The sequence below is a fragment of the Engystomops pustulosus genome, chromosome 6, assembly GCF_040894005.1.
Source record: "Engystomops pustulosus chromosome 6, aEngPut4.maternal, whole genome shotgun sequence".
Classification (NCBI taxonomy): domain Eukaryota; kingdom Metazoa; phylum Chordata; class Amphibia; order Anura; family Leptodactylidae; genus Engystomops; species Engystomops pustulosus.
The window spans coordinates 89197854-89211494 of NC_092416.1; the positions used below are offsets into that span (position 1 = coordinate 89197854).

General features: G+C 41.6%; 1 protein-coding gene across 5 annotated transcripts in view; it reads right to left on the minus strand.

Moving 5' to 3' along the window:
* FUZ (fuzzy planar cell polarity protein) overlaps positions 1–13641 on the minus strand; it is a 111829-nt gene that overhangs the window by 34779 nt on the left and 63409 nt on the right. For all 5 annotated transcript variants that reach the window (XM_072110307.1, XM_072110306.1, XM_072110309.1 and 2 more), the window contains exons 9-10: positions 10882–10961; positions 8269–8370 (exon numbers count right to left, since the gene is read on the minus strand). In XM_072110307.1, coding sequence (XP_071966408.1) covers positions 8269–8370; positions 10882–10961 — 182 coding nt within the window. The remainder of the gene's footprint in view (positions 1–8268; positions 8371–10881; positions 10962–13641) is intronic.

Below are 13641 nucleotides of genomic sequence, written 5' to 3' on the forward strand. Positions count from 1 at the left end.
TTGAAATTCCAAAAAATCTACATAGTATCATAGTATCTACTATTCCATCTGACACATAGAAAAAGAGAGTCATGAGATGGATATAAAACACAAGACAGACTTCAGCTCTACTATCTCACCTATAACACACTCAGTCAGCCCTGCTATGTCTCCTCCCCCTTTGATAAAGACCTTATATTGTCTGTAGCTAGTAGAGTAAGTCTCTGCAAGCTGCTAGCCGGCAGGAAGTGAGGGGGAAGGGCAGGATGCAGAGGGCACTGCAGCATGCAGACAAGAGAAGATTTACTGTACAACTGTAATCAGAAGATTTACGGTACAATCAAGGGACCACCAGGACTGATAGAGAAAGGTTGGAATCTGTGAAATGCTGTATTTTTGTAAATAACGTTGAATTGGATAATTTGTTATTTTTTTATCCATAGTATATTTAAAAATCTTCTCTTTGTGGGAAAACCTCTCTAAGTCCCAAACCTAGATTCTATTACCTCCATCCAACAGTCAACAGCCTCCATAACAAGGAGTGGATGGAATCTCTGCTATATTGTCACCAAAGTCACAAAATGGATGGGAAGCGTACCGCCGTTCTGGTTATAAACAGGTAGCACAGTGGGCCTCGCCCTCACAGAACCTACTAATGCAGGCTAAAAGAGCCCAGGCCTCGTCAGTGACATAAATTGTGCTCCAATATCTCAAACCTTTGAGGTCCCTTTCACGTGACCGTGGTAGGAACGACAGCTAGCATACGGCCGCCATGGAAATACATTGTATACAAATGAAATACAAATAAAGTCACTGTATTTTCTTGATTAATACAGCTGTCCAATAGTTGGAAAATAGACAATTTTCATATAAACTGGACTCTCCTTTCAGGTCTAGTATGCAGTTTACAACAAAAACAGTCAATGAAATCTCTCAAGTGAAACCTATATAGGTTGCACCTGCAGATCCTTAAACACACTATTGACTCCACACGGAGAGTATACAAATATTCTGGTGTGATGAACTGTGAAAAGACTACATATGAGTTCAAGTTTACAAGTACAAGTACACTTCCAAGCATTTGCTGCCTGTTGACACAGATCCTGGAAATTAGAGAAAGCTGCAAAGGTAGACGGCATGACCGCAATGACGTCAATAAGTCATTGACTGCCATTGACAGAAATGAGGTTTAAAGACCATGTAGACTTTAAGATGTAAATTCAAGTTACCTGACAGATGATGATAAATGTCAAGCTTAGAGATTGCCTAACTCTTTCATATGGCATGGTTTAACACGTTGTCTGTCACATGTTTATACAAAATATTATACAGGAGGAGTTGCGCAAATCTTTTGGTCTTTGACATTGATGGAACGGCAGGAAGGGTTAGGAGTCATGGGATCCACTTGGGCTAGTCAGACCAGGACACCTACCGCCATGATGCCTCTCTATGCAGAACACCCCCAGGATCACCAGCAGCTTTAAGGTTAAAGTACAGCAGTACTGTACTGAACAGTGTATCCGTGAATTAAGCACTGTGGTGGATTAGGAAACATACTAGAAATTAGCATATCAATCACAAAATCAAGCCTAACAATGTGGACTGCTACTTTTATTTAGAGATGCTATTGACACTTTTGCTATGAGGAATGGGATGGGTCATCATCATCACACAATCCCTTTTACTATGTGCTCTCATGTTACATAAAACTCAACAAAATTGAACTTGATATGCTCTCCTTCTGCCCCGCAATATTGAAAAGTACTTCAGTAGATGCTTGAGGGAATATTTCATTATAAAGTAAAGACAGTATCCACCCTAAGTAAATATAATGAGCACTTACAATGAATTCTCTGAGAATTCAGCATCAAGAAAATGAATGGCAATGATAATTTAAAGACAATAAAGGAAATCATCAATAAGTAGCATGCAAAGTTTATTCATCTGGACTACAGAAAACCAAGCACACAACTGAGTCTTTACTGAAGATGTGCCCAACAAAGGAATATTGTAAGGAACCACAGCCTACAGACTTATGCTGTTTCGCAGGCTTTAGTAAGTATGCAGGAACTCCCTGTACCGGCCCTCTCTACCACAGCCATGCCCCTCTTCTTCTCCCTCAAAACCCACTTTGTATGAAGGGAAAATAATAATAATGTAATTACTGGCAGTTCACAAGTAATTATTATTTCAAGGTGTGTAAACAAAAAAAACTGGTGTACAAGTCCTGATAAATGACCCCCAATTAGTCTGCCTAAAGATTCTATGAAATTAGATACCAGTACCCAGATAAGGGGCGTTGCTAGAGTGGTAAAAGATCCGGGGCATGGGTCCCAATGCTATGTGTATTGTACTTTAAAGGAAGCCTACCGCTGCTTGCATTAAGTCTCACACAGCTGGCCGGCGATGTGGCAAGAGCTTGGTGACTTCACGGCTCTCGGCACCTGAAGGAGGACAGTAAAAATGAAGGGGGCTGGAATAATTAAACATCAGAAGTTCCGGCATCAGCATTAGGAACCTACAGGGTGGTCTGCTCACATGATTTCATCATGTGAGCAGCCGTAGGTTTCCTTTAAGTAGTGCCCACCCCTGTATATAATACCCTCACATGTGATTTTGCCAATAACAACTTTACTGATGGCATATACAGCTACAGAAACCACAGGAGAAATCCCTACTGGTCACATCCAGTGAATGCAGGTGACGCATCCTCCATTAGGCCCTGCATCTCCACATCTTATGTTCCTCATTGTCCCTATATCTTGGTTCCTTGACAGCGTTATCTGGCTGCTGCCCCTAACAATCTCCCCCAGTAAGGTCCCCCACACAGACCCCCGCCCCAGTAACTAATGTGCCCACACAGCCCCCCCCCCCCATCTCCCAGTAAAGATGTAGGCATGCAGGTTTCACAGTGCATGTCTACATCTTTGGTATGGTAACTATATCTTAGGCCTAGGTGATGTGTTTGCATATATTTATGTGCTGTTCTTTGCTGTTCCCCTATGAGCCTACGTACTATATATTCTGCCTCTTGGCATCATTTATTGTTATGTACTAGATATGCATTGTCAGTATTTAATTGGTTCTATTTCTGCTGCTATACTATCATGATTATGCTTAATAAAGATTATGTTTATTGAAACATATAGTGTACATTATTTCTTTTGCTGTTACTTTCATACTTTGATATATGGTATTTTTGGTGGGGATAAATAGCTTGCAATTTATGTATTGCCCATATCCCTAACCCTATAGTACTTTATTGGTGCCTATTAAATGGAGCCCGACTTCTCCTGATACGATAATACAAATTACCACAACTTAAAGTTAAACTTAAAAAGACCAGCAGGTAATACAGAAACACCAGCAAAAAAAAGACAAGTAAACTCAATCAGGCTACATATCAAAGTGGTAGAGAACAGACAAGAAAGGCCACAAGACGCCGGTTCAAATCCCGATAGTTACTCCCATGTGAATCTTAATGACCAATTTTACTCAGCTATGCAAGGTTGATAATTTATTCTTATCATGGACTTATTTTCAGAGCTGCTTTTTTCATAATCAAAATGCTACATCTATTCTTCAACAAAAAAGAAATATTTATTTAAATATAATCCATATCATTACTCTCCAAATCCTGAATTCCATTGTGAATCTTGTACGAATCTATTGCCTTTAGAATCATAAGCCCTACTTTCTCATGTCTAGCAATGGCACTTTCGTTGTTGGAGCCCCTCTTGTCCATGCAGCTGCTTTTAGCACACTGCATCTGCTCTTTACTACTCCTCCTTCCCCAGGCTGCCTTCAACTGAGAGATCTGGAGATAACTACAGCTAAAGTTACAGCAAAGAGTGTGTGAATGAAAAACGCACTGCCAACTAGAACTTGAACAGTGAATCATGTGAAATTTAAGAAAACATTCTCCTCTTTAAAATGGAACCAGAACTGTGAATCAAGGTGCCATGGTTTAGAATATATAGCTGTTTGCAGGGTGCCACCCGCTACTCGGCTAATCATATATTCACTCCTCAGCTGCGATTCTATTACTCCCCCTCTCTTGAATTCAGCAGTTTAAAAGCATGTGGCTCTAGGGAACGCTTGTGCATGGACTGTCCGCTCCCTCAGCCGCCTGTACGACTGTAGAGCGTGGCTGCAGATTACATCATAGGCTCTCAGGAACTGCTGAGAGAGGGGGCGGAATAGAATCGCAGCAGAGGAGTGAATAAATGATTAGCAGAGGAGCACTGATTGTCCTGTGTTATGTCCACAGGCAGAGGTCGCATTAACACCTCACCACGCGTCATAGACGCGTGATGAGGCGCCATTACCCCCCAAAATAATTGCCATGCGTAAAGTTACGCTTGGCAATTATTCCCTGTAGCGCGCAGGCTGAGAGGCCCAGCGCACGCTGCAAAAGAGGTAAATGTCAGTAGCGCGATCACAGCGCGCGCCGGACCGCTCAGCGGGACACGTGGCTAAGGGGCTGCTCCATCTCTACCTGCCCGCAGCTGCCTGCGTTTGTGTGATCCTGACGGGACTTAAGAGCAAGGCCGGGTGAGTGTTTTGTGTGCTGTGTGAGTGTAGTGTTGTGTGTGCTGTGTGAGTGTAGTGTTGTGTGTGCTGTGTGAGTGTAGTGTGTGTGCTGTGTGATTGTAGTGTGTGTGCTGTGTGAGTGTCATGTGTGTGCTGTGTGAGTGTCGTGTGTGTGCTGTGTGAGTGTCGTGTGTGTGCGTGTTCTGTGAGTGTAGTGTGTGCAGTGTGATTGTGTGCACGCTGTGTTCTGTGTGAGTGTGCCATGTGTATGGTGTTTTACCGAAATTTTCATACTCCTCCTCGGAGTAAAAATACTCCTCATAAATGGTGAGAGGAGTATTTTTACCCTTCTGGAAAAATGTTAGTGCGACCTCTGTCCACAAGGAATAATAGGAAACGTAGCTGCTTGGTGCTGCTAATAAAATGTCCTTAATTAACCCCTTATCTCTGCTACAGTTTTCCACGTTAATGCATAGGCCATTTTTTAAGTTTTTTCCATAGGCCAGCTACAAGCTATAACTTTCTCTCACTATAGCTGTATGAGGTCTTGCTCATCAGCACTTCCTAATGTAATCTCCCTCCTGCTCCCTCAGCACTGAGGTAAGACAGTGTAACAGCCTGTAAAGCCATATCACAGAGGGGCTAGGATAGACCCACAGGCTCATTAACATAATGTTAAAGGTTGATTTTAGAAGGAAGGAGGCCTTGAATAAATAATATAAGAAGATTACCACACTCATGGTGTCCCATGATTGCATGTCCCTCTGTGGGCCTCTCCACCTCTCTCCATAGCTGTAGTATGCTATGAGCAGTATTTTCAAAGATCAGGCTGAAAGTGAAGGGGTTAATTCTCCCATCTCAGGGCTGTTTAACCAAACAGGGAAACACTATACAGGCTGAAATATGCATCTCTAGAGGAGAGAGTAGCTCGATTTAAAAAAAAAAGAAAACTGAGCAAAACTTGTTAATGAATCTGAAATGATAGTTATGCTTTAAGATTAACACTGAACCTCTCTGACCACCAGAGTATTCCAAAGGAACTGTTCCATGACCAAAAACTGGGTAATCGAATAGGACAATAATCCTATTCACACAAGCAAGTCTTCAACAGAATGGAGGAAAGAGAAAATAATTAAGTTGTTGCCCTGGCCTAGTCAAAATCCAGACCTCAAACCAATTGAAATGTTGTAGCAGGAACTTGAGAAAGCTGTGAATAAATTATTGCAAACAAACCACAGCACTGCTGTGAAAATGTTCTTTCAATACAATGTAAGGGACTGTGCGAGTCTGATCCTAATGTGGAACTGCGAGCCCTTAAAGGAGACCTACCACATAGATGTAGTGCTTCTAAACCAAGTACACTAACATGATGGCGCGTGCATCCTGAAACAGAACCAGTTTTTTTGCTTCCAATAGCTTAGCTTTTGAGAAAAACGTTATTTTAAAAGTATACAAATGAGCCTCTGAAACTCCTATTAAGGTCACAGGAGCCCCTTCTGGATCCATTGACAGCAAATTATACACTCCTTTGAACAAGGCTCATTTGCATAATTGTATTTACTTTTTTTCTCAAAAACAAAGATATTAGAAGAAAAAAGAAGAACAATTCCGATTTTAGGAAAAGTTCATACATTTTTAACAATAGGAGATACTAACACCAAAATGGTTACAATGGAAAAAGCATCTCATCCCGCAAAAAATGCCGTCATATGGCCCCAATTATGAAAAAGTTAATATTTTATAGCCTACAAAAGAAGCCAAATGAGAAAACTAAAATCCTGACAGCTGCAGGGCGCTCCTTCCCTCTTGCACCTCGCTGTGCGCCCATAAAACAAGTAAGGGCCACATTTGGGGGGTCTCTGTACTAAGGAGAAATCGCATAACAAATTGAATGGTGGGTTTTCTCTTTTTATCTTTTGGAAATGTGTAAATTTTAGGGCTAAATGAACGTATAACTGACACAATTTGACCATTCTAAATTTCACCTCCATTTTCATTTAATTACCGTATATACTCGTGTATAAGCCGAGTTTTTCAGCACAAAAAAAAAACCGTCCCCTCGGCTTATGCACGAGTCTATTACCAAAAAAAATGACCCACTTAAAAAAAATAAACTTAAATACTCACCCTCCGATGTCAGCGCGTCCTGTCTTCTTTCTTCTCCGCGGCTCCTCTTCTCTCTTCTTGCTTCTGTCATGGACGCGGCCATGTTTTCTGCGTGGCCGCGCATACTATGACGTCAGCAGCGGCCGCGTCATAGTATGCGCATGCTAGAAGAAAACATGGCCGCGTCCATGCCGGAACAAAGAAGAGTAGCCGGAGAGAAGAAAGAAGACATCGGTAAGCCGCGCTGACATCGGAGGGTGAGTTATTAAGTTTATTTTTTTAAGGGCCGTGGGGGCAGGCTGGCTGTATACTACTAGGGGCTGGCTGTATACTACTAGGTGCTGGCTGTATGCTACTAGGGGCTTGCTGTATGCTACTAGGGGCTGCTAAATACTACATGGGGGCTGGCAGGCTGTATTCTTCTGGGGGCTGGCAGGCTGTATTCTTCAGGGGGCTGGCACGCTGTATTCTTCAGGGGGCTGGCACGCTGTATTCTTCTGGGGGCTGGCACGCTGTATTCTTCTGGGGGCTGGCACGCTGTATTCTTCTGGGGGCTGGCAGGCTGTATTCTTCTGGGGGCTGGCAGGCTGTATTCTTCTGGGGGCTGGCAGGCTGTATTCTTCTGGGGGCTGGCAGGCTGTATTCTTCTGGGGGCTGGCAGGCTGTATTCTTCTGGGGGCTGGCAGGCTGTATTCTTCTGGGGGCTGGCAGGCTGTATTCTTCTGGGGGCTGGCAGGCTGTATTCTTCTGGGGGCTGGCAGGCTGTACTCTTCTGGGGGCTGGCAGGCTGTACTCTTCTGGGGGCTGGCAGGCTGTACTCTTCTGGGGGCTGGCAGGCTGTACTCTTCTGGGGGCTGGCAGGCTGTATACTACTGGGGGCTGGCAGGCTGTATACTACTGGGGGCTGGCAGGCTGTATACTACTGGGGGCTGGCAGGCTGTATACTACTGGGGGCTGGCAGGCTGTATACTACTGGGGGGGGGGGGTTGACCAATGCATTTCCCACCCTCGGCTTATACTCGAGTCAGTAGTTTTTCCCAGTTTTGGTGGTAAAATTAGGGGTCTTGGCTTATACTCGAGTATATACGGTACTATGAAGATCTCAAGGGGTTAACAATCTTCCTAAAAGTTGTTTCTGATAGTTTGAAGGGTGCAGATTTGAAAATAGGTTGATTATATAGGGTTTTTTTAATGTTAAATATTTAAAATTTCATTCAAAGCAGTAATTATCCCCAAAATAGTCAATTCTGAAAATACGGAAAACCGATATTCTATTTGACATAAAAATAAATTATCCAGACATTTCAAAAATGATGAAAATGTAAAGCAGACAAATGGGAAATGTTATGCAGCAACTTATTTAGGTGGTAAATCTATCTGCCTGAAAGCGGAAAATCAGAATACAAAAAAAATGGGGCTGAGCCTTAAACTATAAACTGGCTGCGTGCTTAAGGGGTTAAAACAATCACATAAACCGGATGCCGGCACAAGGACCAGTTAATTTACTTTCTATTCATTATTTCTAGGTGGCTGATAATGAAATTATAAGATCTCTTGGTAATAAAGGTGGTGCTATACTGCTGAAGGGTTTGCATTACTCCTGACAGGATGTTATTTTATTGTGAGCACCTTTACCACATCATAACTTACTGGTTTTTTCATCAACGTTGTCCGGGATGAGGTAATGAGAAAGAGCAAGTGTATAAAAAGAGCGAAGGGCTGCTCTGCGCTGGTCCAAAGTAAACTTTAGCTCTGGTAAAAAAGAAGCAGATAAAGTTAGTATAGTGTAGATAAGATGCATAGTCCTAGATATAAGAGACAACCTGTATCCAAAATGAGGACAATACATATCCCCATGCAAAAAATGGAACAAAAGACTCCTGTGGTTAAAGGGGTTTAGGAGAAGAGAAAACAATCATCCCCACACATGCTATATGCCTGAACAGAACATAAGGCTAAACAATATCTCTTGTATTGCATTTCCCTCTAGTTCAGTGACAGCGAACCTTTTAGAAACTGAGTGCCAAAACTACAACCAAGCCCATCTATATAAATGCAAAGTGCCAACATTGCAATTTAAGCAGTAACATGTTGCTACCTTTTTTGTCACGGCTTTAATTGTATCACCATCCTGAGGACACCAATACAGTTGAAAGAGAAGAAATTCAGATTATCATTGTAGCTTCCTTCCAGGGTCCTTCCTTGCTCCTCCTGTAGTTCCAGGCAGCTACGGATGTGTAGCTTTAAAATAGCACTGATCACGGCGCATCCTGGGTGGCCAGGGACTACAGGAGAAGATTTGAGCCGTGCCTGGAAACTCTGTGCTGGGGTAATGGCCTGTGTGCCCACAGAGAGTTCCCCCGAGTGCCACCCGTACCATAGGTTTGCCACCACTTCTCCAGTTGGTCTAATCTGTCATTCCTACTGCATCCAATACTAAACAGAATAATAGATTATTAATAAAATAATCTAATGTCACCGTGACTGAAAAGTAAGCACGTAAGCCTTAGATAAGCGTGTGCAAATGTACGTGCCTACAAAAACCATCTATGCCCAGTATGGTTTCCACCTGTATCCGATGCAAAAGTCACTTCCCTCTTTCTTCAGGATACAACTTCCACAGTCTTCTCTATTAATTCATTTATAAAGCATAAAAGGAAATTATTCAGTGGACGCGGACCATAGCGATCACCGGACACAACAGTTTTATGCTTTAATATGAAGATATCAGTTTAAGGTGCAGGTAGTAGTTTTATGCGAATATGCAGTCAAAGCGATATATCACGCCCCAGAGTCTGATCGCCATCCAAGTCTGGCTTTAGGACTATACGAATCAGCTCCCGGCCCTAGTGACTCTTTTTGTAAATTTGCCAGTTGTAAACCTTATCTGATTTTTCAGCAGCAGCAAAAAGCTCAGTGAGGAGCACAAATACTTTAAGGTGTTGTCCACTTTAAGCAAATAATCAATATGGTTTGTGAAGGAAAAGTTATACAATTTTCCAATTTACTTTCTGTATCAATTCCTCAATGTTTTCTGGATCTCTGCTTGCTGTCCTTTTCGAGAAGGCTTTGTTATGTGATGGACATGCAGTTACACAAGCCATTAGTATCACAAGGCCGTGATAATAACAGCTCGTGCACCTGCATGTCCTTCACATACAATGGACAGATTTCCATCCACTGGAAATAAACATAGAAGCTTTCTATAGATAGAAGGACAGAAAACAGAGATCCAGAAACTGTGAGGAATTGATACATAAAGGGTGTTGGAAAACTGAATAACTTTTCCTTACACAAACCATATAAATTATTCACTGAAAGTAGATAACCCCTTTAATGCTGCACACTATGGAGTCAGTTTAGGGTGGTCAAAGCATCCGACAAGCTTCCCTCAAGGAGAGAATTCCTTTTCAGAAGACAATTTGGAATTTCATGTATTCGTGTAACAGCAACATGGAAGACTTACCATGAAACAATAAGGGAAACCGTAAACTAAAGAACCCCCATAGATTGGTAATATCAAGTAGTAGTTTGGACTGGCAGAGAGAAGTGACTTTAAGTCAATGACATCTACCTGCATACCACGATCTACGCTGGATGTGAGTTCTGTTTTCCATACAAGGCTTTGTACATCACTTTCAATAACGTAGGGAGATTTATCACCATGTTGTTTTGTTTTCTTATACTACTTTTTGAGGCTTTTGTAAAATGAGAAAACATTAACATGTATATGCAGAGCAGAACTATAGTGATCAAGTAACACCCAATATGACACACATTAAGCAAAATAACAGAGTTACAGCTGCTGTAGCCCTGCCCTAACTGTCTGTCATGCAGTAATTTACCATACACTACGTGTCTACCACACTGACAGGTTATACACGTATGGTCACATAACACGCCCTATCAAATTACATGTCTATTGTCTACACTGGAATCTGGTAATACTGCCCTCACATTCTGCCTGACAAAAGAAAGAAGATCCTGTAAATAACCAGCTTTTTGAATATTTACAAATTGATCATGATAATAATATATAGCATTGAAAGAATAGCAGAAATTAATCTTAACAAGTACATAAGTAGAAAACATTAGGAAATGTGGTCATATAGTGACACCAGGGGGAAGGCAACACTTCTAAATACCATCTTTGGGCTGAATAGAAAAATGATATAATTAGAGAGTAGCCGGAAACACATATGCAAATGCGATTGGCCAATGACAACTTTTGTTGAGATAAATAAATTTATAAAGTATGCTCACCTGTTCTGTGCATGTCTTCTAAGGGGTGAACTTGCACGGTGTATAAGGTTTTATTCAGATCCCGGTTCACTAGTAAGAGTCTACAAGAGTTTGGATGTAAATTAGAAAATAACAGTACTCTGCGATCAAGTATTCCAAGTTCAGTGTTACATTTAACTTTAGAACCCCCTTCCCCCATGCACCTAAATAAACTGGGTAACAGTATTGCTGTCAATTATACATCTTCTTACAGCTTCTACGTGCATCTTAATTCTTTACTACATATCTATGGACAGTGGCTTTGGTCACTTCATAAGCCAAAATAAGTTATATTGGTAAAGTTATTAAGACCCAGTTAACAGAAATCAGCTTTATTATTTGCTTTATAAAATATTGTATTCACTGAAACAAAACAGATATGCAATTTTCAAAAAAAATCAATGCATGAAATCAGTGTCTAGAGTCACATGCTTGTGACATCATTACTGGTCCTATTTTCTTGCACTCCTTTACCATTGCCCCTACCAACAAGCCTCCTCAGGTCTCTAGCTCTTCTATACGGTTTCCCACCGTGACCAGAAAGCATGGCAAATGGAGATTACCTGGGAGGGGGGGGGGGGGGGGAGTTTATGGGAGGCAAAGTTAAGTCTTTGCTTCATTTTCTGAAGTACTTTTGCTGTTTCCAGCTTTGCTGTCCTTTGCCATCCTTTCCATTTTCTCAAGTGCTTCACTCAGGGCATAGAATTGATTTTTTCATATTAAGCATTCTGAAAATTTCAACATTTCCATATTTCCTAAATTTTATTTCATTTTAAACTTACCAGTATAAGCAAGAGACAGACAGTTCTTCAAATTGAGCTTTATCTAGCAAAGTAAGAAACACAGGATTGCCTACAACTTACGGAACTGTAAAAATCTTTTACTAAAATTCACCTTTGCGACTGCTACAACATTAGAAAATTCCTTGAAGACTTTCTGATGCCTTGCAGGATTGTCTGCAAATAATGTAGCATTTTCTAAAATGCTCTTTTAGATTTGGAAAATATTTCAGCTGTCAACTTTCAAGATCTCATTCAAAAACCTGCTGTTTTCTCTCAAATGTTTTGATATCACAAAACATCCTTTCTACAGTTAGCCACTCTACACTTTGTAGTTGTTTGTTTAGTACAGTGCAGTGTAGTGTACAATCTGTAAAAAAAAAAAAAAAAAAAAAAGGTTGGTAAGCCAGGCCATATAAGTAAACTGTGGGTATTCCTGCCCTTTTACGTGCATAAATAGGATTGTTTCCTCCGTGCAGGCTATAAATCACTCCAGGATCCGTGCTCTGCGTAGCCACCGGACATTGTTATACATAAGCAGACAATTAAACTGTGCCTGATCCTCCTAATGAAGTGCATGAAACTGATGAAAATTCATAGCAAGAGTCATAATGAAATTTACGTTTTTTGCAACATCTTTTAGATATATGCAATTTATTTGCTGTTTTCACAGGCACATGAAGCTTCTTGGTGTATAATACAATGGAACTGAATGACTTCATGTTTGGTTTCTTCAACAAACAAACCAGACATGAAACCAGATGTTGCCCCAACCATAGAATGTGCCCCATCACTAGTAATGGAAACCACTTTTTTTGGTTTTATGTCTTGTGACAAAAAAGCCTCCATCACAGCATTGTAAATATCTACTCAATGGGGCATATTTATCAGGACCTCTGCGCACAGCCAGTGGCGCAGAGGCCCTGAAATAATCGCAAATGCTAGCTTATTGCTAGCTTTTGCGATTATTTTCCCCAATCCGCCACCTTCACGCCAGTGGGGCGTGAAGGGGGGGCGCGCCCGGACGGGAGTGGGCCGGCGCGGGATGTTACTGTCCCTGCGCCTGCGCACTCGCTGCTGCCGGCGACTTTTCATATGTGAAAAGTCGCCGGCTGCGCTTTTTTTATCCGCCAGACCCTGCCTCTTGATGAATCGGGCTGCGAATTTGCAGCGGCGGGCGATCATACGCTGGCGCACGAGCACCAGCGTATGATAAATATCCCCCCTTGTGTTATTTTAGGCAAAAGACAAGTTTCGCCAGCTCTTCTCTCATGTCACCAACATGCGTGTTTATATCTGTGCTTTCATCAAAGCGCATGGAGTAACAGGCTGCCTTTTGTAAGTCAGTGGTGAGCTGTTGCCTCATATCATTTGCCCATTCGCTGGACTCAATCTTTGACAGTATTTCTACTAAGTGGCATCTCAGACATACCTTAACTAATTGTATGCTTGTTTTGGAACTCATTAAAAAGGGAATTACTCCCAGACAACATCCCGGAGATCACATTTGCATTATGAAGATTAGTTATGGTATATTATCATTTTTCTTTCTACATACTTCTACACCTTATAAGAATGTTATGCTTGTACATATACTGCAGCGACTTGGCACAAATGTCATTTACAGAGCTTGATGTCAACTTTGCTCAAAGAAGTTTGATGCCAAATTTGCTGAGTGCGATTCCCCAACTGCATAGAGTAGGACAATCTCCCATTTAATATCAAATCGGGATTGTTTTTTAGGTAACATAGACGCGATTATATCCACTGTTAAAATTACAGTTGTATATAAAAATCGGGCAATAATTCCCGGCACTCATTGGATGTCCTTAATCAGTAATGCTTTATTTCAAAGCTTAACCACTTACAGCAGCAGGACATGTTTTGGCTTGTTCTCAACCCTCTGTCAACAGCAGCTTCACAAAGGCTTGAGAACGTGCCCAGAACCGAGTGCATTACTGAT